Below are 27,287 nucleotides of genomic sequence, written 5' to 3' on the forward strand. Positions count from 1 at the left end.
TGTTGACTTAGTGTGGTGGAAATTACGTGTGTTTCTTTGCAATGCAAACCTGACAGGCCCAGGAGGAGGGACCTTCTCCCAGAGGCGGGAGCAGAAAGTGAGCTCACACCGGGGGAGGAGTGAGTGACGTCTTTCTGGTAAAGTCAGAAAGGGAGGGGAAGGGCAGAAGGAGAGAAAAAGGAAGCTCTCCGATTAGTATTTTGTGTATATTTCTTCAAAGTTAAACAAACTTTCTCAAACGGAAGGTGGGATCGGTTTCCTGGTGGACGCTGCTGCGCTGAGGAGGGAGATCCGACGGTGGAGGGAAGGCGCCAGTTTGACAGCAGACGTGCACAGCTGATGACAGCATAAAATATTAACACTTCTCAAGGCCCTGGGCCTCGAGTGACCAAAGAAAGGTAAGCAAAGTGGGCCTTCTTTCAAAAAAAAACAACAAGCAGAGGTGGAGGTGGCACGCTTGCATGACTGCGTACGCTCGCCGTGTCTTTGCTTGTTGATGGAAAGTTCTCAGAGCAGCACAGTGTGTCTTGTGTGTGAGCTAAGCTGTTTTGTAAGAGACGCTGGCAGGAGTAACAGGAACAGAGCAGCCGAGTCTCTCATAGTTCAGGCTGACGGGCATCTCTTCTGTGACTGGTCACTGTTCAAAAAAAACAAAAAAACAAAAAACTTTGTAGAGAATGTTAATCCAGTACTGTGTGCTTTGCTCCTCCAGATCCTGGATAGAGGAAATAAGAAAAGAAATGTCTTCTGACTTGGATTCCAGTCTCACCAGCATTGACTGGCTGCCCAAACTGGGAATCAGCAGCCTGCGCTCGGGGAAAGAGAGAGGAGGGGTAGGAGGAGGGGAGAGAAAGAGGGACAGAGGGAGGGAGAGGGGCGACTTTGTGCCCTCAGTGCCAAGCCCCTTGCCATCAAACTGTAAAGGGAAACCCCCCCACAGCTACGCCACCCTCATAGCCATGGCGATAGCAGCTGCACCGGAGAGGAAGCTGAGCTTGAACGACATCTACACCTGGATAAGCAACACTTTTCCTTATTACAGCAGAGCCGGCCGAGGCTGGAAGGCAAGCTCTACCATCCACATGATACTAACGTGTCACATTATCTATCATAACTGTATTGGATGTAACTTGAATCTTCTTGATCTCAACAGAACTCCATCAGACACAATCTGTCCCTGAACAAATGCTTCAGGAAAGTCCCTCGGCCACAAAATGACCCCGGCAAGGTCGGCTCTTTGATGCTGTCCCTTAAAACACTTCTGTAAGATAGAGAAGTGGTTTTGAAAAAAAAAAAAAAAAAAAAACCTCATCCTGTATTTCCAGGGCTCCTATTGGACGATGGATGGGCCTCCAGAGTCCATGAGTCCTGCCAGGGCTCCAAAGCGTCCCTGTCCTGAAGAGGACGAGGAAGAGGAGCTTCAGCATGTACGGTTGATCTTAATTATTCCATCTATACATTATTCATGTTTTATTCATACATATATATATATATACTTTTTTTATTTGTGGGCTGTAATAATGTCTAAATCTTTGTTTACCAAGCCCATTAAACCAGTAAAGCGCCTTAACACAGAGGTGTCAAACAAATTTTCATTTAGGTCATATGAAGACCATGGATGTTCTCAAAGGGCCGGTTGTGCCACGATGTGTTGATAATGTACCTATTATCAAGCATAAAATATTAGGAAATAAGTGTCTCTTCATTTGACGATTAGTGCTTAAAATTAAATAGTAATAAACGTCTTTTCATGTAGATGTAATTTGGCACAAAAGAAATTAAAACTGCTTCGATTTGATTGATAAAATGATACTAGTTTTGAAGGCTTGCATGTGGTTCTTAATGTGGACTTCAGTGGGCCACATTAAAAGCTACGGCGGGCCAGATTCGGCCCCTTGGCCTTGAGTTTGACACCTGTGCCGTGAGACCGTACAGAAGCCCACAATGATTTGGAATGTCTTTTTTTGATCAATATCGTTAATTTGAAAGCTCTTTAACTGCTCATGTTTTGCAGACCAATTTTATAGATGTGTTATGTGTTAAAAGTGGAACAAAATCCTTTATTTTTCTGCTCAGATTTTAAAAGGCTTCCTGAAGGTCTTTCATAGTTTTTCTTTTGAGTTTTTCTGCCTTTTCTGAGTCTCGTTCAGTCCTCTAGTGTTAACATGTGGCAGCTATGATGTCATTCAGCTACTTTCCGGTTCAAGATGTGGTCATATATAAATGCAGAAGTTGATTTATTTTTGCTAAATTATGAGTAAAAAGAAGCCAAAGACTAAAGAAAGTTTATGATTACCACCGCATAAAACTGACTCAAGACTTTTGCACACAGAAGATAAAGCTTATATCCTGTTACCATGAAAACTGAACTCAACTTGCTGACCCAGGAGTCACTCATTTCCTATTCAAGACTTTCTGCTGAAAGTTGAGTGATGATCTAATCATCACACACAAAAAAAATCAATAAATATATAAATTTTATTGGTTTAAACTCTCAACTACCAGGTGCTCAGTGGTGAGCGGTTTACCTTGTGAGACCTTCGCCAAAATCTGACCCCTGAACTCAAACCCCTCCTGAAAAAAAGACAGTTCTTCTCTAATTCTGCAGTCATTGAGCTTAACCAGAGGAAGGCGAACTGCTCCCATCAGGTCAGAGGTCAGCCTCAAAGTAACAGAGGGCCTGGGTCACAATGCACGGTAGCGGGAATTGTTTTAACAGGCCGATTGTTCGTCTGCGGTAATGTGGACGCCGCTACAGTCTGCTGTGGTGAAAAAAGAGCTGAATTAATTAGTGAACCTCTCAGTTTACCAGTCTGTCTTTGTCCTGACCTTTACCTGTGGTCAACAGATATGGATCATGACTAGAAGACAGCGGAAACAATTGGCTGAAATAGACAGCAGGGCTCAGGCTTTGTGTAGTTTCCTTCACTTGCTACTGAAAATGTGCTCAAAAATTGTACTCAAGTAAGAGCAGCGCTACTTCAACATGGTTTTACTCAAGTAAGACTAAAACGTAGCCATCCAAGAAATCACTCCAGTTAGAGTAAAAAAGTACTTGTAGTATAAATGGCACTCAGATACTGACCAGCTCATCAAATCATCAATCATGTGTGCTTAAAAATGACATCACAATACAAAGACATGCAGAATATTGATATTTTAGAGGACATATTGAAGATAATTAATATAAATAGCAAATTGCAATATAAATTCAGGCAAAAGAAACAACTTTCCAAATCAGTTTTTTTTTTTAACTTAGAACTGCAGGTGTGTGTCTGTGTGTGCTGACTTTTTGGTTAAAGTGGAGTACCCAGAAAGTTTACTCAAATAAGAGTTTCAGTACTTCATAATAAAAGTTCTCAAGTAAAAAAAAATAGTAAGAGTAGAATTTTTCCAAAATGTTACTTAAGTAAATACAACTAGTTACTACCCAACTCTGACTATTATTTATATTGTCTCAAATATTTAAAATCGAAAACAATTTCAAGTATTGTTTCCATAAAAGGTAAAATAAAAAGAATGATTTAGATGGTTGTTTTGGTGACTAAAACAGCTCCAGCTGTACATGCAGATCTGATGCTCACTCCTCACTGCTTCTCAGAGATTAACTTTAAGAGCTTTTTCTTCACTTTTCCTGGTGTGAAATAAAATTCTCGTGCTTTTTTTAACGGAAGAGTTCGCCAGCCTGTGAACAGGTTTTGAGGTTAGTCACTGTTCTCTGCTCTGCATTCAGAGCGTGGGTGTAGGACCTGAGCACAGACTCAACTCTGTTGTTTTTGTCTCGTTCTGTGTTTGCTGTAATGCTGCATTCCCATGGGATTTTCTCTTCTCATCCACGCTTAAAGGCTGATTCTGTGCTTTTTCAGAATCCTCCACCTGCAAAGGCGGCGGCGGTGAGAGGGCCCTCTCCCCACCTGGACCCGCAGTTCAACGCGTCCCCAGCCAGAGCCACCCAGCACCCTCCGTCTCCTCCCCCACACGAGGTAGATTCGCTCCCTTCCAGCTCATATTACAGCCGTGTTTGACGGGTTTTACATCAAAGTCTTATCTTCGTCTTCGCAGGAACCGTCGCCCTACATGTCAGCCCATGCCGCCGCTCTACCTGCCTCTCATTTATCTGTTTCTCAATCAGCTGAGCTCCCGCCAGCAGTCCCCATGTCATCCATCAATTCCTTCCCTCCTCCCCTCCCACCTGGCTCCACCTTTTCTGTCCCTGCAGCGTCTGCAGCTGCTCCCTCTTATTCTAACTCAGCCCTGTCCTTTCCCGCCAACTCAGGCCCTCTGCCTGTTTCCACTTTTTCCTGCACTTCTAACTCTACGCCCGTTTGCACCGTGTCTGGTCCCAGCTCCTCCTGCCCCACCGTAGCCCCACCTCCGGCGGCTTCGGGCCACCACACTGTCGATCCTCCTCTGCGCTTCTCCTTCGAGGATCTCAATATTCCGGACCTGTACGCTTCCTTCAAGTCCCTTTTCAAGACGATGCGTGAGAGGGGAGGCTCCATCTGTGAGTATGCAGGCCCGTTCAAGACGCACAAGCACGACACACATGAGCGACTTGGAGGAATCACTTGTTTTCTTTCCCCTGAAGCGGACGTCGCTCCCCTGCTTGTTCCCGGTAACGACACTACGCCTCTTCACACTCCCACGCTGCCGCCGTTCTCCCCTCACCCCACGCCTGCACTGACTGCACCGCCAGTTGCAGGTCAACAGCCGGTCGCAGGTCCGCCGACTGTACCAGCTGCAGAGGCCATGCAAGCTCCACACCCTGCAGAGTCAGAGCGCATTTCGCAACTCAGTGAGTCTCACGTTAATATCTCGTCCCAGAGATTATTTAACGCTAAGAAAACCTGCGACATGACTAGAACAAAAACTGTTTTCAGTTTTGAACATTTCCCTCCATCCCTTCTGCCCCTGCAGCGGTGCCAGCCGATTGGTTCAGCAACACAGATTCGCTGAAGGAGAGCTTCCGCATCGCCAGCAATCTGGACTGGGCAAACATAGACCTGTCCAGTCACCCAGGTCTGTGCTGCTCGCCACAATCTCATTTAAAGGACCAGTTCACAATATTTTCAAAACAACACATTTGTCTCCTCCTGTCATGGAAGAGTTTTTGATTTGCATAGCAAGGTTCTAGGATATCCGTCTCCAATCTTTCTCTCGTCAATGATCACAACACCCTCAAAACTATCAATATGCAATGAAAAGGATAGTTTATAGTTATTAAACGCATAGATAGCTTCGTCACATACAGTGATAAGTTTAAAGTGTTTGTTTATTTTGGTGATTATGACCATAGGTGAGTAGAATACTTACAAATTTTACTCAAGTAAGAGCAATGATATTGTAACTTAAGTCATAGTGAAACTACTCCTTGAAGTACTCCACCTCCAACAGTTATTCAGGTATATGTAACTGAATAGAGGATTTTATAGATTCTTTCATTATGATCTTTCGTGAACAGCTGATTCATTTCAGAAATTGAATCAAAGGCTTCGTTGTACTTATTGAAGTAAAAGTCACCTGATCTTCTGTATTTTAACAAAGGCGTCTTTATTTTCTGTCCCAGACCTGCTGGAGAGCATGAAGCAGGCTGAGCTCTGCGACTGGGCCCTCGACCCCGGCCTCTTCACCTCCCTCTGCGACTCTCTGAACCGCTTCTTTTCTCAGAAAGGCATGATCAGTCCTGGAAACAACTCCCCAGTTACCCACGGTGCACCTCACTTCCTGCAGCCATCGCCGCTGACATCCAACCCTCCTCCGACCCTCACCAGCCTCACTCACCCCTCTCCCCTGCCCTACCCCGTCACTCCCACCAATGGCACACAGATGCCCCGGAGACCCCCACCCATGCAGGGACCTGCTCTACAGAGACCACATCTGGCAAACGCAGCTGGTGAGTAGCTGACTTTTAGGGAAACTTCAAGGAAATCTTGACCTTTTTTTTTTTTTTTTTTACACACATAATGTAAAACATTTGCAAGATTGAGATGCTTTTGTTTTTTCCTTGTGAAAACTGAAAGGCAGTTTCTCACTGTAACAATTGGAAAAAGAGAAGTTAATTAGAAATCGCTTTTAAAAGAAATCTCACACTTCCTTTGAGGTCTAAACTTTCAGTTCACGTTTCCCGTTTACGTCTCAGCAGGGATCCATCCTCAGCCTGTGGCGCCACGACAGCGTCCTCCTCTGAAGAACCTGCACAGCAACAGTGAAGAGTTCCAGGACGACTTTGACTGGGACTCTCTCATCCTTTGAGCCTCGGTTCCTTGTGATGGAGGATAAAAAAGAAAATCACCAAATATTTCAGTAAAAACTTCACTTCCTGTTTCCCTGACAGTAAGTCTGGGATCAGGTTCATCACTAATGACTGAACCTTAGGAGTTTTATGTTTGTTTCTTTTAATTCATAGGCTGTAATATTCTATTGTTTATCTTAAGTGGGTAAGTCGCTTCACATGTTAGATCCCCCACCCCAACAAATACACAAGTCATGAAACACACACTCCCTGGTTTTGTTTTATTTCATAAATTTCTGTAGATTTTTTTTCTCAATTTTTCTTTTCAAATGTGAATGTTCACATGTTGACACCACACAAAAGTCAAACTTACCCAATAAAAGATACTTCTCTTGATATAAAATAATAAATTCATCCAGCTAAATTAAAAGAGCAGTATGGAGCATGTTTTCATGTCCCTGTGTTGTCTCCGTTCACTCAATGAAATAATTGTCTCTTTGAAGAAGCGTCGGCTGAAGCTCCCTTCACAAAGAAAAAGAGGATGAAACATGAGGACAGTGTTGCTTTGGGTCGCCTGAACTCCAGGTGTCCTAGCTGAAATAGGTAATTAAAAATAAAAGATTGGCAGAGAAATCACAGGACCCATAAAATACCTCATTTAAAATCCAACCTTACATATCATCACAGGTGACAATTTTCAGAAATGCTTTTTTTTTTCCATTCAGAGTCGCTGAAATGAGATCAGACACAAGGAGAAATGGGACAAAGTACTGAAACAAACAAACTGGCATCTGATAAATAAGCATTTGTGTTCTCATTCGCCCTCAGCCGCAAACACACTCAGTTTGTTTTTCCTGCCATCAGAGCACACGTCAGAGCTCCCCCCCCTACTGTTGTAGAAAAAAAAAATATATAAGCATCTGATTTCAATGGCATCATCGCATGATCTTCCTTGTTTATTTGTTCCCAGGTATTGGAAAAAAATAAGTTACACTCAACATTAAATTAAATTAAAAGTGAACCGGTTGAGACAGTTTGACCACATTGTGACCGAAATGTTAATGCAGGTTTTTTTTTATCTCAGTCTGGGGCTCCGTTTAAAAATCATCCTTCATGCACTCGTTTCATTTCAGTGATTCAGTGTTTGTCTTCGCTCTAGAAGGAGGGAGAGAAGGAGGAGGAAGAGTGAGGTACGACAGTTTCTCTGCTCAGTTCGTTAGTGGCTGTGTGACCTCTTCCTCCGGCTCCCTCTCGTGTGCAGTAGTACTATGAGTGGAGAGTGACACTACGGAAAAAAAAAAACAACAAAAAAAAAAACTCCCTGCTCTCACTGACTCACCTTTCATCTCAACAAAAGACTGGACAGAAACAGAAAATACAGAACAGAAACAGATTGGAAATAAATACTTCTATTTGACACAAATTTTGAAATGAAAGGGACCAAAAAAGTGGAACAATAATCTGAAATGAAATTATGCCTTTAAAGGAAAATAAACATTTTTGTTCTTTTTAATGTAGACGTCTTTCTTTGTGGATAAATCTTGTGTTGGGAGAGTTTGAGGGGTGTCGAAGAATGAATGAAGGGGGAAGCAGGTACGACAGCTGAGGCAGAAAGGTGAGCAAAGTAGTGGTGACGCGTCCTCAAAGAAGAAACGGATTGGTGCTTGCTCCCGCCGTTCCTCCGCTGCCCATGGAGCCTCCTGCTCCCATCATTCCTCCTGCTCCTGCGGGCCCACCCAAAATCTGCTGAGGGGGTGGCATAGCTCCGGGCCCCAAAAGGGCAGAGCCCGGGGGTCCCATCGGGGAGAGCCCGCTGAACGGCATCCCCATTGGGCTGGCTTGCATCATGCCCAGGCCCATACCGGGGGCCCCCATTCCTATGCTCATCGGCCCCAGACCCATTCCTGGTTGGACCATGCCCAGCATGGGGTTGGGAGGCACAGGACTGGTACGCAGGCCGCTCAGGCCAAGGGACGAAGGCTGGGGGGAGATGGAGGTCATGGATGGGGCCACGCCGAACGGGTTGGAGGAGACGGGTGTTGGTGAAACGCCCCTGCTGGAGATGGTGCTGCCTGGAGTCACGGCCATGCCAGGAGCAGCAGACGAGCCTGCAGAACAGAGATGACAGGTTTATTATTAATAAAGTCTTCAATATGCAATCATAAAATCTTCTACGTAGGGTTGCAGTTTTCTGGCTGATCACTGATTACCAATCATTAAGATGCCCAACCTGCTGATTTTGGTTTACAGGTTTACATTACAGACAATTTTCTTTTATGTAATGTCAGTAAATATAGCAAGAAAGTCACTGAGTTGTGAGGTGACCATTGTTACAAACATGACCTGGTCAGTCAAACCTCTCACTGAAGAGCCGAAGAGGACAGTGGTTGATCTTTAGACCTTTGCTGAAGCAGATGGATAAGATCGGCTTCACAGGTAAGTATTGGCAAAACGTCGATCCCCATACAATTACGAAAACTGAGGTCAATTTATCAGCTGGATATATTTCTAAGTTTAATAAGTAATAAGTTCCCACATCTGAATATTATAGCACCTTAACAGAAAAACAGTGATTTGCTTTTCTGTACAAGGATGTAAAGTCTTCCTGAAGACGCTGATTGTTGACAGGAAGAAGTTTAGTGGAAGGAAAAGGTTTGCCAGCAGAAAGAATAATTGCAATCTTGAGAGGATTGTCAAGAAAAATCGTTTCAAAAGGACATTTTATAGCTTTCATTTTAGATTTACCAATTTAAAGACTCTTTAAGTATCTGCGAATAACCTGAAGCTTGATTTCCTAAAATGAAAGATAAAGAACGTATTCGTCTGACATACGCCTGTGGTGCAGCTGGTTTCTCACCCGTGCTCTGAAGGAAGGGGTTGTTCGACGAAGAGGCCGAGATGGAAGGAGGCGGCGGCTGTTTGGGTTTGGGTTTAGACGAAACCAGGGAATCGAGATCAACGAGCGCCGCGTTGGGGCCGAGGAACGACTCCGGAGTTTTACGAACAGGAAGCGAAGAGCCGAGTGACGACAGGTCAAAGGGCACCGGTGAGACCGTGCTGTCGCAGCCCGTTGTTGAGGAGCCTCTTCGCTCTGGATCCCCTGAGAGTGAAAAGGGAGGCGCGTGTGTGTAAACAAGACACACAAAAACAAATGAATGTAATGATTCACTCACACACACTACAAGAGGACTAAATGTTAGACAACTGTTGGGAGGGGTTACTGAGAGTCTGCACCTGAGTGTGTGAGTCCGTGTAGGTTCAGGTGTGACTGTACCTGTGCCATTAGTGTGTTTGGCGGAGCCACTCCAGATGTCGGAGGTGATAGGGTCAGAGGCGGGGACAGGCCCATCCTTTGCCCAGGGGTCCACCGGTCCCCCTGAGGAGGACGTGCTGGGTGGCACAGGGGAGCCCCAGGGGTCAGCACTGGGTGGGGTGATGGCTAAAGGGGAGGGGAGGAGATGCAGGGGAGCGAGGGGTTAACACAACACCATACAGGTAACGACCCACAGAATGGAGGAAGGTGGAAGCTGAGCCGGGTTCAAACAGAAGCACTTCTCTCTCCTTAACCTCTCCACCCCACAAACGTCCTGACTGAGGTCAGAAGAGGTCAGCTGTATTTGTTGCTGTGACTCAATTTGAGCTCAGTGGAGGTGAAGGAGAGACAGCAGGAAGCAACCTCATACATTAAAAAAAAAGAAAAGAATAGAAGGCAAAAAAGGGCAACAGAAGAGAAAGTGCTCTGGTTGAGACGCAGCCTGAGTAGAAACAAGAGGATAAAAATCCCTGGTTTAGACACAGAGGGAGAACGGACTCAGCATGCCTGCAAAGCACACAGAGGGGAGTTTCGACCAAAGCTGTCCTGATATGACCCTGATTTTTTTTTTAACTTTATGTCCACATTTATGCTGTTGATTCTCGATCATATTTATCCATAAAGCCTGATGAATCCAGTCAGGCAGCTCTGGAAAACGAACCTGGATGATGTTTAATTTTCCATTTTTAAATTCAAAGTGTTCAGTCTCTTGCTCTGAATGACATTAATTAGCCCTCCAATAATATTGTAAACAAACTTGGTGTCATCTATTTATGACACCAAGAATCATTTATTCATCAAGTTCCTTGGAGTTAATTATTTGACCTCCATACATAAAATCTTTGTCATTAGAAATATTAAATATTAAGCCTTCGGTTTATTCAAAAGCTCCATCAGAAACTCAAAAGAGAAATTGGACCAATTTTAACATCTTTCATTTGGCTCTGTTATGAAGACAACCTCTAACATTAAGGCCCTAAATTAAACCTAATTTTAATAATTATCATTCCAACAGTAAATTTGTTTCTGTCTCTATTGAGACAAACATTTACAGAGCAACATAAAAAAAAATGTTTTATCTGTTTTCATCAAAAATAAGATATTTACATCCTCAATGTATTGCCATTAGAACAAATAAATTTCTGATCAATGTCTTTTATTGTTATTTTTGCATGTTTCTACTGGTATTTTGTAAAAACCCTGGTACGTTTCACTCAGCAGAAATCTGCCAGAGATGTGAATTATTTTGGGCTTAACTATAATTAAACAAAGATTCATTTTGTTACTTTGTCCTGGTATTTTTGTCAGAGTCTTTCCTCTCTGGAGATCAGAACTGAAGAAAGTCAGCAGGGGAAGCTTCAGACTGCAGCACTTTTCAAATTTCTCTACTGGCGGTCGTCTGAACGTTTCCTGAGAATTTGCAGCCTATTTGTAGATGAAACACTTGTGCCGACAGAGAACTCGACCTGCAGGGATGAACTGTATGTTTGTACTCTCACCCAGATGTCGGAAAAGGGCTGCATAAAATGAACACACTCAGAGAGGCAGCGTGCATCAGTGTTTTCATGCTTTAAGTCTGTTATCAATATGTGGTTGTTTTGCGTATTTAAATGTTCTAACCTCAATGGAGATGTCTCAGTTTAAACCTGTTGCACAGATAATCACTTCAGCTGAGCTTAAAGTGATTTCCTCATAATCCAACCTTTTGTGAAGCAGCCTTTTATTGTTATGATTTAATAAGCTTGTACTATAGCTGCCACTGAGAGTTGTTTCCTCAGCAGATTGAAGCTGCCTAATTGTTTCTTTTGCAGAAAAAACTCAAGGTTCTCTGCGAGAATTTGAAATTAAGAGAACAGAATGACCTGTCGTTGAGATGCCTGTGACAGAAAGGCAGAAGCAAAATGCTGAGAACACTCAACCAATTAGAAATGTGTAGTGCCCCTCCACCACAAACCCTACCCTCAGGCTTCAGAGCATTCTGAATGTATTACACCCCTAGCACAGCTGTTTTTACCCCAGAACTCTGTTTAATTTCCTGGACACATAAAGGAAGGACCCCAGTATAGACTCTGGCTCCTGGAAAAGGTTCCTGCGGTCGAAACGCCCCTTAGTTGGATGAGAAGATCAATTATGAAAGGATCATGACATGACTGGATGTAAATATACACATTTTGAACAGAGAATGTGAGGTTTGAAACAAGCAAAGGTTTTGGTGCTCACTTCCTCTTCGAGTCAGAAACAGACTTCTGTTTTAAAGCTCTGACCTTTTTCTACCGAGCTGATGTGACAACAACCAAGAGCTGTGGCAGCGTACCTGAGTTTCCCCAAGGGTCGACATTGTTAACTTTGTTTGATGTCTCCCCCCAGGGGTCTGGAGGAGGGGCTACAGGGGGCGCGGTTCCTCCACCCCAGGGGTCAGTGCTCGTAGGGGACGTGGGTGAAGCTACTCCCCATGGATCTGTGGGAGCTGGACCCCATGGGCCGGAGGCGGAGGAGCCAGATAGTGGGAGGGGAGGGGAAGGGCCAGCAGAGCTCACAGTGGCGTTAGCAGGAGCCCCCCAGGGGTCCACTGCACTCAGCTCCATGAGAGCACTCTGAACAGGGAACAGAAAATGGAATAATGTTACTACAGCAACTGGATGTGAAACTTACACCGCTTTCAGATCATCCTTTCATTCTGTTCTTTACGCTTTGTGATCAACTCGAAGGTTCCAACATAAAATGTGGGGTTGAAGTCACTCCACCCACATTACAGCCACCCATCGCTAACCCACAGTTTAAAGGTACTCACATACTTCATCCGAAAAGTCATGGGACTCTTGGTTGCTTCTTTGATTAAAGCCGTCTTCGCTCAGCCTATCAACTTGGGATAACGGGCATGTTTTTGTAGGTTTGCAAAACATGCTCTCTGATTTTATAAAATAAACTGAGCTCTGTGACAGTTCCAAAACATGTGACATAGTTTTATAACATAAGCTTTATCTAAATGTCAACTTTTTAACCCCAATTTATCTGCTGTGAACTAAAGTTCTGAGGCTTTAATTAAACACTGCTGGTTTCCATTTACTAATTAAGTGATTTGGGGGTTTTAATTAGGGAATCAGCACTCATCAGATTATCATTACTAAAACATCTTGAAAATCACAAACCTGTGGCAGTCACAAAAATCACAAATAAATATATTGAAGTTTTTGTTTGAACCGTTAAAAAGACGTGTAAATGCTCAAACTGCAAAAAAACAAAATCTTAGCTAGTGCTTTTGGTCTAGTTCAAGAATACCAACTTCCAGGTAATCCTCCAGCAAGATATAGAAGCTTGTTTTAAATAGAAAGTATTATTGATTCTAAACAAGCTCATATATCCTGTTGTAAGTTAGTTTTGCCTTATTTCAAGCATACAAAGATATTTGCATGAGAAACTAGACCAAAGCTACTTTGTAAGATTTTGAATTTTTGTCGTGTAAAGGTTCGAACTCGTTTGGAGGACATTTGATACATCAATGGTTATTATGTCCACCAAAAACAAAGGTTTCTAATTGAGAGATGCAACCAAAAAAGCCATAAAATGTATGACTATACAGGTCAGTATATTGACACACACCTCTTCTGGTTTTGGTTTCTCTCTCTTGCTCTCCTCAATGGCCATCTGCAGTCTCAGGTCGTCGCCTCTCCGCAGCCGCTCCTCCTGTCAATCACACACACACACACACCATGCACGCACACAGACTGATGTCAGCAACCTAATAAAACAACATGAAATCAGACACCATCTGCAACTCAACAAAAGAAATCTGAATTTGTGAAAAAATAATCCTAAAAACCGTCAATGATCAGAGTTTATGTGTTTCAATCAGCCAAACCAGAACTGTTTGCAGCTACTTATCCTGCAGCTAGGATAGCATAACTACCATAGCTGCAGGACAGTTATGCATGTCCTTTACTTGCTTAACCCCAATTTATCTGCTTGGCAATCTTACCAGGAACTAGCTGAATAAAGTCGAGACTCTTTAAAATTGACCCTATGAATAACAGAATGACCTGTAGTTGAGATCCCTGAGACAGAAAGGCAGAAGCAAAATGCTGATGACAGTCAACCAATTAGAAATGCTAACAGAAGAGAAATGAAATGTGGGAATGTGAAGGCTGTTAACATCCAACAGCCTGCATATGAGCATAAGACATTCTGACAAATGCTATCTTTAAGACATTCTGACAAATGCTATCTTTAGTATTACATAGAAGACTGGTTATAACACAGCAGAACGCCAACTAATCCCTGAATAAATGGACTGAACACCTTTAAGTAAAAACAACAATGAAATCATGTCCAAAAAGCACCTTAAAACTTTTATAGCATTAGTAATAAGATATATAAATGATTTAACTGTTAATAAGACAAATTGTTTTGCACACAAACACTCAGCAACAAAGGTGTAAACTTCACAAAAAGTGCAGCGGGACAGAAGAAGCTTATTTGAAGCGACGCAATAGTTAGTGGCATGCTGAAAAGAAGGCAATAGTTAGTGGCATGCTGAAAGGAAGAGGGATCAATACTTACAATCCACGCCTAGGTTATTAGTATGAAAAAATATTTGTCTCTGCCATGCATATTTAACACTTTAATCATGGTTGATCAACTGCTTGAAAGGTCATACTTAATGTACAGTGCAGTGAAAAGGCATTTCCCCTTCACAGATCTGTTCTGGTTTTGCTTGTTTGTTGTATTTGAAAGTATCAGATCAAACCGGTTTTAAAACAGTTATTTCATTTAAATGAAAAAACACATAAACAAAAGTCTAAACAAACAGAGCCGGTTTGTCTCAATCTGGTTCTGTTTGAATGGTTGAATGTCACAAGTTGGATTTTGTGGTTGAATGTCACAAGTCACATCCAGGCCTGATTATTACCTGACCTTTAGAAAGGTCAAGAAACCACTCAAACATGATCTGACAACACATGCGGAGCAAAAAAAATGAATCACTGACACCTTTCAGTCTGGAAAGGCTTAGCAAGCTGTTTTAAGGCTTTGAGACTCTTGTAAACCACCATTAACTTTTCAAAGAGTCGCCGACCAATAACAATTATTCTCAGAACGTCTCAACAACTTAACCAGGGAGACACAGAATAACCCAAGAATTGTAAGCTCTGTTTGCTTCAGCTCAGGTCAGTGATTACGACAATAACACATCACTTCAAGCAAAGTTCCAAGGCCAAAATTATCACTGATCACAACAAGCATAATCCGCTATAGACTGTATCGTGCCAATCAAGTTATCTCCAAGCAGCTGAAAATGTATAAGACTAATTGTCAGTTATAGCAGCTTTTTATTGGTTTTAGACGAACTTTTTCACATAGTGCTGAGCTGATTTGGAAAGTTTTTTTTTTTTTTCATTTCTAACATCAGTTCAAAACTGAATCTTTTTATTTACTCTGGTTATGTTTGTCTGATATAACATAGGTTTGAAACATTTAAGTGTGGCAAAAAAAAGCAAAAACAGAATTTATAAAAAGGGAAAACACTTTTTGAAAGCACTGAATCTCATTAAAATGATTGGAATCGGGGCTTTACATGTATTCTGTGAATGCGAGCACTGTAAAAACAGAAAGCAACAGCAAACTCAATTATCTCAATAGAATTTTAATGGTCTGATGAAAATGTGTATAGGCAGCAAAAGGCCACAAATCACATTTAACAATAATTAATTTTCTTGATTAATCAATATTTAGTATTGAATTGAGAAATTCCATCTGACAGAAAAACAAATAGTTGATGACTGGCTCCCCAGTCAGCTCAGCACACTCCTTGCCCCTGACCTTTTGGTGAATCTCTTTGCTGAGTGTCATTGCATAGCGAAGCTCTGCATCCTCCAGAGGGTCCGCGCTAGTCTGGGGGAGGTCAGCAGTTAAATTGTGAGAGCAAAGCTATGTGTACAGCAGCAGGAGACAAGATCCCTCTTATTCCTCTGTGTGTACAGCTGCTCCTGTTTTGCAACTGGAAACAGGTTAGGTAAAGCGCAGTGTGAAGAACCCCTTCTGGTCGGGTTGAACCACACTAAGTTACCTGCTCTGCCTCCTCTTTACTCATTGCCAACGCCAACTGAAGCTGAAGGTCTTCCTCTCCAGAGCTTTGTGGCCATGCCTGGTCAGGATCTCCAGAATGAGAGCCCATGGACAGGCTGCCCCCAAGGCTGGGCGCTGAGGGGGCCGAGGAGGCTGCAGCAGAGACAAATAGGCAACAGTGAAACAATTCCCTCATTCAAGAGTGCCTTATTTGTATCTAATTCAGCTGTCTTACCACTGGTGGTCTGTGCCATTTTCTCTTTGGTTTTAAGGGCATGGATCCTTTCTTCTCTTAGTTTCTCTTCATCTTTTAACAATGTCACCAGCTGTTTAGCTTTCTCTCTCACATTCAGACCCTGGATGAATTAAAGGCACAGATGAAAGCTATTTGTTACCTTGACACTGATTAGATTAATTCAAAACATGCCAACATCTTGATTGTATATGGGAAAATAGACAGAATGATTTGCCATTTCATCGTGATGCGGCCACAGACTTCAGCTGTATTTGATTGGGATTTCGTTTGTCAGATAGAAAATAACCTTTCACGCTTTTTAAACATACATCTAATCAACCAACCATCAGTGTATCTCTATTTTATTGGTCTGATGTAATATTCTAATCTCAAATGTTATGTTTTCATTAGCTGTAAGCAGATAATCTGCATGATTAACAGAAGTAAAGGCTTGCAAACATCAGTGTTTGTAATCTGTATAATGTGTTTTACTGCAGTAAAGTGAGTTACTGAAACAAATAAACATTTCAGAAACATTCTCATATATGTTTTCCAAACAACATTTGGAAAACCATTAATTAATTTTCTTCCTCTTATTTCACAACTATGTAATCCTTTGTGCTGGTCCATCAATTCAAATGTACAATTTTAACAAATGAAGCCTTTTAGGATTTCACTATGCAACAGATGAGCTTCACTTTCTGAAACTAGTGACATAAAACAGAACTTTTTCACAATATAACTTTTTTTAGATGTACCTGTACATGTGACTGAAGATTCCTATAAAATATGTGTTTTGTTTATCAACTTCAGGAAAGCCTATGAATCATTCAGGCAAAAGAAGCACCTAAGTCAGAGTCTGGACTGCTGTTCTGACTACATGTCACAGAATACTTTTTAAATGACCCGAGAGTCTATTCTGTGCTTCTATTTTGATTCATTTGGAAAATAAACCCTCTAAATTTCAATCATTTAATTGATTAAAACTCCAGTTGAAAACTAAACATAAATTATGGGTGGCTTAAGATTTGTAATATTATAGTCCCACTCTAAATCATTAACTTTGTTAAATTACTCATTACCAGCAAACAACTGGCTTTGTGAGGTTGTGTGAGAGATCAGAAACAATGTAGCACAAACTGTCCCTCAATGAACCAAGTAGCAAGTCAAAGTTTGCCTACAGTCAACAAAAGAAGATCACACTGATTAAACATGTCAACTTTCTTTTCAGCTTTGCAAGGATGGTCATGTTTGGTTACCTGGTCTTTGCCATCCCTGTCTATGTACTGAAAATCCTTCAGAGTCTGGACTGCATAAATGTTTTCCCGACACTGTTGAGCTACGCGCTCTGAGCCTGTCTTGATCAGATACTCCATAAGAGTCATAGCCTAATAAAGGGGAAAAAGCATAAAGGCAAATAGGTAACAGAAAAAACATGGTTCATGTCACACTTACAAACACCAGTGATAAAGGTGAAACAGAGTGGAAGGTCAAAATGTATATACAGAGGATCAATAAATTAATATGCAAAACTGTATTTACAATCTCAAGTCTGCTATCACTTTATCTTATAGAATAGCAAAACCTGTGATTACTGCCACTGTCTTGCACATGCTGTGGCATTTTCTCTACTCCTAAAACAAATGACTGTCGACCAGTAAGGCAGGTACATTTGAATGCTGTTTGTGTGAGTTTCTTATTAGAAATCAGAACCAGATCCAATGACGTCCAACATGTCAGTTCTTTGGAAAAGTAAGCAATCAGATGTCGGCCACTATTGTTTTACTGGTGAATCTCTGGAGATGATTACTACCTTTAACATGACGCTGCATACCTTGTAGACATGTCTCCAGTTCTTTCCATGGTCATTCAGTCGTTTCCACACCATGCTCATGATTTCTGAGAAGGCCACAACATTGTAGGTCAGATCTGCTATCTCTGACATAAGAGAGCTGCTGGGGCCCCATGGGTCATTGGATGTTGCCTCTCTAACCTGGATAACAACACAGGAGGGGATACACTTCAATTATCCTCTATTCAAGGTCTGTGTGATTGCATAAATGTCTAATGCACACAAAATAACCAATGCAGGATAGCCTTCAACTGCAGGAAAAAACACAAAAAGAAAATCCAGATAAAGCAAAAAAAAAAAATATAACCTTGATTTCAGCCTCTGAATAGTTGTGGACGATGTTCTTTACTTGTCGCCGCAGCGAAGAGGTCGACATGGCAACTGTCTAGCCACAGACTTCAGTATCAATCTGCACAGAAAGTTGCAGGATTAAAAAGATTAAAGGTGACAAAGCAACATATTTTTAAATAATATCCAACAGCAAAAAGGAAGAAGAGAGAAAATGATCTTTGAAATTTGTCTTCAACAGAACAAAAGATCACATACATCTGTTTCTCAAGTAGTGAAGTGAAGAAAAGGTCCCCCTCTTTGTAAACTTTTGTTTCTCAACCTTGGCCACCACTCATTCATGGAGCGTTTTGTCTCAGTTTATCTTTTTCTTCCCGTGACGACATTGGGTCTGAAAACCAGATGATAGACGACGGAAACTGCAGGAAAATAAAAATAAAAGTTGAAGCGAAGTGAAGTGAAGACATGCAGAACAAACAGGGAAGATCTTATGTCATAACTAACTTTAAATAACCATTATAGAATACAAAGCGCATATTCATCTTGAGAATATCACATGATTTGTTCCTGACCCACACATGGTCAATAGAGAAAGAAAGATTTCTTCATTTAGTTAAAATATTCTACTCCAGAGATACATTTTCCTAATTGTCAGCAATAAAAAACAGCCAATTCACAATTCAGTTAAAAAGAATGTAACTAAACTAAAATGAAGAAAAAACTAACATTTATTGGAGCATAGCCTTGCAGAATGAACTGAAGTTTGAACCATTTCAAAAAACATAACATTAACCAATTGTTATTTCTAGATTTGTCTCAAAAAGCATCAATATTTTACCATGAAAGTCAAAGCAAAGGAATCAATACATTTCAGTGAAATCTCTAAAACAGATTCCAAATATGCTTCTTGTAGATGAGGAGTGCTTGAGAGCTACCATCCTGCAACTTTCAGATGCATGCCTGCTCCAACACACCTTAATCAAATGAATGGCTCATTACCAGGCCTGTTTAGAGCTGATCCCGGTCTGTTGGAGAGAGGATGCTTCTAAAAGTTGCAGGATGATAGCTCTTGATGACTATACTTGAGCACCCCTGTTGAACATTTTTATTGTGAATTTGTTTCTGACCACCACACTTCTGTTCACCACCAATCCCTATCGATGCAAGTTCTACACATACCATACACAGAGCCCCAATCCAAACACCCCCATTTTAGAACCTTCAATATAACCCAGGTTATAGATAACTAATATACATATATACACAACAAGGTATGAAGATTACAATAATAAGCAATGTGCTAATGCTACTAAAATGAAATGCTGAAACACTGAAACCAATAACACAAATACCTAAATTTCGATGTTCTATTTGTCTTATTTACAAACTAAAAGTGAAGTTCAAAATTAATTTGACAGATCAAACACAATTATCTTTAAGTAAATGTAGATACATTTAAGCTATAAACAATAAGGTGTACTAGTACATGAAAGTAAAAGTACAAAACATTGTGTGCCTCAGTCAGTTTGATAATCATCTGAACTTTGAACTCTGCAACCAACCTATTTATTTAACTCCAGGTAATAATACTCCTTATCACTACATTCCCTGCAAATGACCAGAAACCTATGAGCTTTCAACAGTGGTGAAAATATTTTCTGGTCCACTGTATTTGCCTAACACACTGCCTTGCAAAATTTCTCAAACCCTTGAACTATTTGCATTTTGTCACATCACGAGAACAAGCTTCCATGGATTATATTGGGAAGTTAAGTGAAAATTATGATATACAGTTCTTACGGGTTTGTCTCAACAAAAGCTTTAAAGTGCAGCGTACATTCATTCTGTCCATTCTCCTGTACAAAATAGTTGAAGCCAATTCCGACTGGAAACGGCTCATCTGTGAAAACACACTTCAAGCCCTGGTTTAGATTCTGAACTGGATTTAAATCTGGATTTTGAGTGGGTCATTGCAACATCTGAACATGCTTCTACCATAGCTCTAGATGAATGTTTAGTGCTGCTGTCTTGCAGGAAGGTGAACCCTGTCCAGGTCTCAATCCTTACCAGCTTCTCACAGGTGTTTTTCCAGGACTGCCCTGTTTAGCTCCACCCTTTTCCCCTTGAACTGACCAGGATCTTATTCCTGCAGAAGACGTTCCTTCCCACAGTATGATAGTCCCACCAGCATGTCCATTTTTAGTTTTTTTTTTTTTTTTTCGGCAAACACAATGTTTTGCATGTAAACCATGGTCAAGTTACAATGGCCTGATTTTCTGAATATTTCTCTCCTTGTTCAGTCTGCAAACTTGTCTTGGTAAGTTTGCAGCTGTCATAGTCTTTCCTCTTTTAGAAAATGGACCGAACCGTGCTCTTTGCCATGTTCAAAGGCTGGTGAATTGTTTTATAACCTATCCCAGTTATAATGGTCTCCACAACTTAATCCCTGACTTATCTGGAGTGACCTTTGTCTTCATGATGCCATTCAAGCACTAATGTTCTCAAACAAAAACTCCAACACATAACAGCTTTGTTTATATTCAGATTAAAATACATCGAGCTCCATTAACAACAAGGTAACTTTTCAAGGCAATCAGTTATTCTGGATTTTATTTAGGGGTAACAATAAATGGGACCCTTGAGATCTAACCTTGAATAGCACTATTCTGTACTGGTTGCTAAATTGATGCCAGACTCTAAATAGGACACAAACATCATGGCCTTATCCTGCTCATAGCTTAATGACACCAAATGAATGACATCTGCAGCATAATTGGTCGATTCCACACCGACTCCTGAATGTCGCACGTACTATATTGCAAACAGAGCAGGTTAAGCAGTTGTTGCTGACCGGATGCATCCTTTCACTGGCACAACCTGCAGTTTCTCACAAAACAGAAAGCCTATGGCAAAAAAGTAGCAAAATAATTCACTAAACCAAAGACTTTCTAAAAACTCCCTTCATTTCCCTGACAACATATTCAGATTTTCACTCATGTTTTTCTAAGTGCTGTGAAAATATATAACCAAAACTGTGCTCAGCTGGTCTCTCAACTCCCTTCAAACTAGTAATTTAATGAACATCTTCCTATAATTATGCAGCGAAGCATTGCCAGGTAACCAAGGCACAAGGGTGTTCTTTATATTCCATCATTTTCTAGGAAAACCTTGTTATTCTGCTGCACTTTGACACAAATATACCAAAATACACATGCAGGCTAGTCTCTACAAAATGTTCACTGAAACAGATAGAGAGAGGATGTTTAGACTACGCAGCTTTCTCAAACAAGACCTGATATTCTTTGGAGTTCAGGAAATATCAAATCTGATACAAAACAAAACCCTCAGTTGGTTCAAACAAAATTTTGGCAAGTTAAAGAAACTTTATACAGAACAAGAAATTAAAATGTAAAGTTACACACAAAACTACTGTTGCAAAAATCAGTGAAGCTCTGTAACAAAGTTCATATACACAACCTAATATACCATAAGAGACATAACATGTCCTTTGTGGCCCAGTCAGGGACGTCAACACTGTCCCTGACACTATGAGTAATTATCAGGTTACACTGACTATAGTGAAATACGGCTGCTCCCCACTAGAGCAATGCACACCTCTTCACCTGACTGCGACTGAGTCTTTATTCTGATATTACATGGTAAAGAAAAGTTCTGCATTTCAAGGGAAGCAACAGACATTGGCCCCATACTCTGCATTTACAATTATCAGGCACAGCAAGCCTCTTTTTATTCATTATACATTTAAAGTTCTTAGGAAGAGTTAAAGCCAAATTGAAAATAGCTCAAATTCAGAAAACCAATATAAAATAATTTAAAGTGATTAGTATAAATAAGGTTGTTTCCAATAAGTGAATTAAAATTTACAAGGATAGAATCTAGTTTCTAATTGAGTCAAAATCAGTTCTCCATGATAGATTATCTGTAGTGCCTCTGCTGTCTATCTGGAAACTTCAGTAAGACACATCTGTATGTACATCCTCTTTCAAAAACCTTAATGGAAGCAATGCATAGCAACGTGAGACCAACTCCAGTACCTTTCAGATAACTGAACAGGTTAGTAACTCAGAACTGGCTTGTGCAAAGGGTTTGTTTTGTGTAACTTCTATATTTTAAATCATTCAAAAATCTGTCATCTGTTTTGTTTATGTCTGAAGTGTAAATATCATTCACTGGTGGATGTATTTTAGCTTTCTTTAGCTCATACCTTTACCTTCAGGTAGAATGTGGTTTTCGAATCTAGTGACGTTAAAGAGAAGCAGCTTCCAGGTAACCCGATGTTGACTTTTTACAACATTAAATATCACAAATATTGACAGAAAACTTTTGCTGTTTATTTCATGCCAAGTTGTTCTGTAAATGAATTTCCTGTACATTTCCAAACTTAAATTCCAGACTTTTGTAGGCTAAACTCAGGAATACTGAGCCGTCTGTACTTAATTTAGTCCATGGTTATTATTTTTTATTTATTGCCATAGAGTTTCTATTTCAGACAAAGCAGCATAACACTTATTAAAGCAATGCACATGCTTCCAAAAAAAACCCCTGTAAAACAGAGAAGCAACAAAGAGGAAATTCACTAGCAGTGCTACATTTAGTAAAACATCACAACTCCTCTGACTTTCCTGTATACTCTTTTAGAAATGGAGAAGAAAACAATTTTAAAAACTTGATGTGTGCTTAGTTATGGTTTAAAACCATGCAACCATTTGTGTTATTAACGTCAATATCAAGATACTAAAAATGTTTTTGTGATATTATGTTGACTATGTCTGCCTTGCAATGTCCAGTCAAAGTGAAAATCACCGCTTGTTGCAGCTATTGATTTTTGAAAAGTCAATTTTTTTAACCAGTTGAAAAACTGCAAGCTAAAAAGCATCTGTTTTTACAACTCCTATCTTTTCTTTTTTTAATTCCCTCAACATAATTAGCCGAAAGCCCATTAGGCCTGTCTGTGAACGGCTCTATGTGTTTCTGTCTAGATTGTAAAAGGAGAAAACAACACAGACTACCCTCTACTCTCTACTATACAGTTATAGGTATAGTACAGTCACTCAGTCATGCATTTTTTAATAACTGACACTGTCAAGTGTTATAAGGTTCGCTAAGATGGCAACAGAGAGGTGACTATTGCTAAATGCACATGTGCTGACATGACCTGCTGTGCAGGTCTGTCAGTCAGTCGTCTTTTACAGCCTAACAAAAATATACAGAGGTTAATTTTCAAACTTTTGCAGAGGTAGATAAGATTGGTGGATAATATTGTTGCACCCCCAATTAATCATGTTTAAAAATGTGATTAAATGCAGAGGCTATGCAGTTAAGCGCTAAAAAATACACTTCCTAAAGGAAAGTGGTTTTCTGAAGACGCACATTTTAAAATGGGTATGATTTTTAAAAGCAGTATTTGTGTGACCTGCAGTCACAACCACACAGGTACCTAAAAAAGATTGCAAAGAAGTTATCACAATAAGTGTTGTGATGACAATCAATCAATCAATCAATCAAATTTTATTTGTATAGCACATTTCAGCAAGGCATTTCAAAGTGCTTTACATCATAAACACAAGAACACAAAATCATGCAACATATAATAGACAATACATTGTTACATATTACATTTCAAAAACAATTCTAAACAGCCTCTCAGCTTGGTTGCTGTGATGTTGCCCATCCCTAATGGCTACATGAGGAAAGAATGCGGTTACTTAATTTTGTCACAACAATATTGTGATAATTAAAGCGCATTTAATGCCTGTTGGCTTTCGGTTCACCGCAAACATAGATTGTGAGTACCTTATGCAGATATCTGGTAAAAACGATAACATAAATTCCATCTTCACATAATTTGATAATTGAATTGAATAAAAAAACATAGCTTTACACTATTCTGAAGAGAAAGCACCTCAATGCCTCTCTGAAATATTATCAAATATATTCTTTCCATGGAGAACATAAAATCAAGGAAATTAACTATTGTCAGAGACGCACCAATCTGGCTTTCACTGGCCGATAATGATTAATAGTTTTCTTCAAAACCTTCCAACAACTGGTCAGAACGTTTGCAAAAATGAAACATATATTATCATAGCCGACTATTATTTTGTCAATTTTGATAATGGTATTATCCTCAATTGTTTTTCTCATGACTCCAGTATCCCTCTCTGAGCGTCAACATCAAGATCTAAAAATATCTAGACCAGTTGTATGAACATAAAATACAATTCAAGCCCATCAAAGTGGCTGATGAATAGTTTGCTGACAAGCGCAGTTTGAACATACGACACACATAATCTTGTAGTCCACCAAATATTACAACTTATACATCCTTTGTGGTTGGGATATATCATACAATGAAACTGAAATGTGACTGGCATTTAATACATTGTGCTGGTCTAGTCAAAACAACCGATCTTGTGTACACAAACTTATCCTTGCGGGTGCACAGGACAAACAACCATGGATGCCTAATGTCAATTTAGAAAGACCAATGAACCTCGCAGTTATGTTTTGGACTGTGGGACAAAGCTGTAGTACATGGAGAGATGAAAGACCTCAGGTCAGGACTTCAATCCAGAATGTTCTTGCTGCAAGGTAACAACGCCACCAACCAGTCTTGTAAAAATTGTTGATCCTCATCACCCTACCAGCACATAACACGGCCCAAGTTGCCCTTTGTGATATCAACATCAACCAAGCTAAACATAATAAAAGCTCCATGCTGCCTGCCCTGCCCTAATTGTTAACCTGTGACCACCACACCTTGCCACATTACAGAAATGCATCATTTGAAAAGTTCACGTTTGGCACTACAAAACCATGCCTATAAACTGATTTTTTTTTTTAAGCTTACTTTATATAATACATAGAGAGCAACGTGCTCAGGCTAAACATGCACTATTCCATTGCTTTCAGTGTATTATATCAGGTAACAAAGTATCCCCGCCCAGTAAACCTCCCCAGAGATAAGCCAAACAACGGTTGGTTGCCCAGTCACACACACACATATCTACACCTTTCACAGCAACCAAGCTGAGAGGCTAACGAACGGTTAGTAATGGGTAATCCAACAATAATCAAGTTCATGGGCATAAACTCGCATGAAACAAGCATTTCGTGAGAGAGTGAGAGAAACAACCCCTACTAACGGTCCCCGAAGCAATCAACTCTTCCCACAAAGCTAATCGAAACTGTTGACTAGCAGTTTCCCCCACAGTCTGGCTTTTTAAGTGAAATGAAATGTACAAGCCGGGACCAGAAATGCCCTAATAAGTAGGCAACGGAACCTAGAGCAAAAATAGCTATCCCATTCATGACAGTGGCTTACCCCCCCTCTATAAACAAGGGTTAAGGTTACCTGTCAGTTTGACTGATAAAGAAATCACTTGCTGCTAGCTATCTGGCTAGCATCTAATGCTAGTTCGCAACTTGCAGCCTAATTGCCCCCTCTGAACGGGATTTAGATGGTAAAGACACGCCCTGCTTCGGGACAGTGTTGACTACCCTGACCCAAAGCACAAAATCACACGGAGTGTTGACAGCAAACGACAATATATATATAAATGAAGTGTGTACTGACCCTGTTGAAGCCTGAATGTACGAGGAGATGGCCGAATTTCCGCTTCCGTTCTCGCCTACAGGAAAGACCGCACCCCCTGTCGCTGTGTTTTCCTGCCATGGTAGTAGAGCTCATGAATAATTCAGTATCATTTAAAACATCAGCTAAAATTAAAGTACTGAAGCAGAACTGTGCAAATATTTACACACAAGACTGTAGTCTTCAAAGTTACATTAAGGTACTTCTCATATTATTAATCTCTGTACGGAAAGGCATAATTTTTTTTCCAAGGTTTTTATTTATTTATTTGTTTTGGTTTGTTTTGCATCGTTATTTTATATGAAAAGCCATTATGTCATTATTTTTGATATAATAATGAAGTCAAAAGGTGAACAAAAACTACAGTTTTTGCTATAAATGTGTACTTCACTGTGTTTATTCTTTATCAACTCAGGGTTCCAGTTTTTGAGACAAGAGACAAGAAAACTCATCAATAGACCATCCTCGGTGCTTTCTCATGTGAAACAATGGTCAAAGAAAAGACTGAATGCACATATAAACAACAATGACACATATTTAATTAAATCCAGCCAAAATTACCATTGTAAATTATGTCACCGTTTTCTTTGATATTTCTTTCAGAAATGCATTAGCTCAATTCATCCACAGAGGGGCAGTGTTTAGCTACTTGTGGCTTCAAATGAAACCATAATTGATTCTTATCAGAATGATCGTTAGAAAAGCAATGTGAGCCCTTTAAATCAGAACAACATGGACTCCTGTTCTGCATCTGGGAACAGATGTAGCTGAATGCTTTTGTTTCTTCTGCTGAATGTTTAGTGATGCAAACATTTCAGGATGACCCAAGAAAAGTTTAGAACTCTATATACTCATTTTATGCCGTACCATACTACACCATACCATGTTATTTCTATAGCACATTTGAAAACAGCAATTACAGCTGAATAAAGCTGCAATTTAACAGCAACATGGAACTGGAGAGAACACACAAAAGGAAAAAAAAAACAACAAACTCACATCTTGGCGTAAAGGCCTGGATTCCATGTCTTGTGATGGGCTATAAAGAAGAAAAAGCATGGAGAAATGACAATGTAATTTAAACACTTAAAAGCAACTACAAGAATTTCTATACACATTGTGCATTGACCAATCAAAAGTAGCTAAAACCAGAGTCGTGTCCTCATTTACTTGTGTCATTTAAAAATCTTTCAGCAGTATTTTGTTCTGGCTAGAACGGATGATGCCAACCAAGGCAGAATTACCACAGTGTGCTATATAAGTATTTATTTACTCTATTTCTGCAAAGACAGACTTTATTTTGGTCAGCAGCATGACATGAAAAAACAGGATTTGATGATTTCATTAACTGGTGATGCTGAAGGAAAGCTCAACGGGAGCAGAACTGGGACCACCAGGATTAAAAAGCGTCACTTCAGTCATCCCATCATTGAATACAGGAAACCTGAATGGCAACCAGCCGAGGAGACTTAAAACAGAGGGAGCATTCTGAGAGATTCTCTCCAGTTTTGTCACAGAGAGTGCCAGATTACTGTTTGACAATTACCTCGATTGGGCTAAAATACTTTATCTTAGTTGTAATGTGTTGTCTTTAAAAAAAATTTTGTTCATCTTGAAAACAAATATGCCAAGAGATAATTAAATATAATTTCTTTGCTGAGTCTAGGTACTTTTTATATTTAATTCATAAAT

General features: G+C 40.3%; 2 protein-coding genes across 5 annotated transcripts; one reads left to right on the forward strand and one right to left on the reverse strand.

Moving 5' to 3' along the window:
• Window positions 1-47: 47 nt before the first annotated feature.
• Window positions 48-6,679, forward strand: foxj2 (forkhead box J2). 2 transcript variants are annotated; one of them, XM_055047639.1, is made up of 10 exons: window positions 48-398; window positions 713-1,064; window positions 1,154-1,228; window positions 1,326-1,427; window positions 3,867-3,983; window positions 4,063-4,504; window positions 4,589-4,795; window positions 4,918-5,019; window positions 5,567-5,893; window positions 6,140-6,679. In XM_055047639.1, exons 2-10 carry the CDS (start codon window positions 741-743, stop codon window positions 6,250-6,252), a joined length of 1,809 nt encoding a protein of 602 aa, XP_054903614.1. In that variant the 5' UTR covers window positions 48-398; window positions 713-740; the 3' UTR covers window positions 6,253-6,679. The 2 variants fall into 2 exon arrangements, with proteins under 2 accessions (XP_054903614.1, XP_054903615.1); XM_055047640.1 differs by having other exon boundaries at window positions 6,143-6,679.
• epn1a (epsin 1a) lies at window positions 6,500-25,645 on the reverse strand. Of its 3 annotated transcripts, XM_055047636.1 has the most exons (13): window positions 25,578-25,645; window positions 18,239-18,399; window positions 18,000-18,101; window positions 17,675-17,833; window positions 17,100-17,228; window positions 15,841-15,961; window positions 15,607-15,758; window positions 15,360-15,431; window positions 13,146-13,229; window positions 11,860-12,139; window positions 9,507-9,671; window positions 9,090-9,332; window positions 6,500-8,340 (listed from the first exon to the last, which is right to left on the reverse strand). In XM_055047636.1, exons 3-13 carry the CDS (start codon window positions 18,066-18,068, stop codon window positions 7,874-7,876), a joined length of 1,941 nt encoding a protein of 646 aa, XP_054903611.1. In that variant the 5' UTR covers window positions 18,069-18,101; window positions 18,239-18,399; window positions 25,578-25,645; the 3' UTR covers window positions 6,500-7,873. The 3 variants fall into 3 exon arrangements, with proteins under 3 accessions (XP_054903611.1, XP_054903612.1, XP_054903613.1); XM_055047637.1 differs by lacking the exon at window positions 15,360-15,431; XM_055047638.1 differs by lacking the exon at window positions 9,507-9,671.
• Between the last annotated feature and the right edge of the window lie 1,642 nt (window positions 25,646-27,287).

The sequence above is a fragment of the Poeciliopsis prolifica genome, unplaced genomic scaffold, assembly GCF_027474105.1.
Source record: "Poeciliopsis prolifica strain line A6 unplaced genomic scaffold, Auburn_PproV2 SCAFFOLD026, whole genome shotgun sequence".
Classification (NCBI taxonomy): domain Eukaryota; kingdom Metazoa; phylum Chordata; class Actinopteri; order Cyprinodontiformes; family Poeciliidae; genus Poeciliopsis; species Poeciliopsis prolifica.

What these genes read in the sequence shown, in the direction of transcription:
- epn1a (XM_055047636.1), bottom strand. Translation starts at nt 18,068, where the DNA reads ATGTCGACCTCTTCGCTGCGGCGACAAGTAAAGAACATCGTCCACAAC. An exon ending in AGAAACCAAAACCAGAAGAG is followed by an intron (nt 12,140 to 13,145) that starts GTGTGTGTCAAT and finishes TTCCCTGTTCAG; the next exon opens with AGTGCTCTCATGGAGCTGAG. An exon ending in CCCCTTCCTTCAGAGCACGG is followed by an intron (nt 8,341 to 9,089) that starts GTGAGAAACCAG and finishes TCTGTTCTGCAG; the next exon opens with GCTCGTCTGCTGCTCCTGGC.
- foxj2 (XM_055047639.1), top strand. Translation starts at nt 741, where the DNA reads ATGTCTTCTGACTTGGATTCCAGTCTCACCAGCATTGACTGGCTGCCC. An exon ending in AGACCTGTCCAGTCACCCAG is followed by an intron (nt 5,020 to 5,566) that starts GTCTGTGCTGCT and finishes TTTCTGTCCCAG; the next exon opens with ACCTGCTGGAGAGCATGAAG. An exon ending in ACATCTGGCAAACGCAGCTG is followed by an intron (nt 5,894 to 6,139) that starts GTGAGTAGCTGA and finishes TTTACGTCTCAG; the next exon opens with CAGGGATCCATCCTCAGCCT.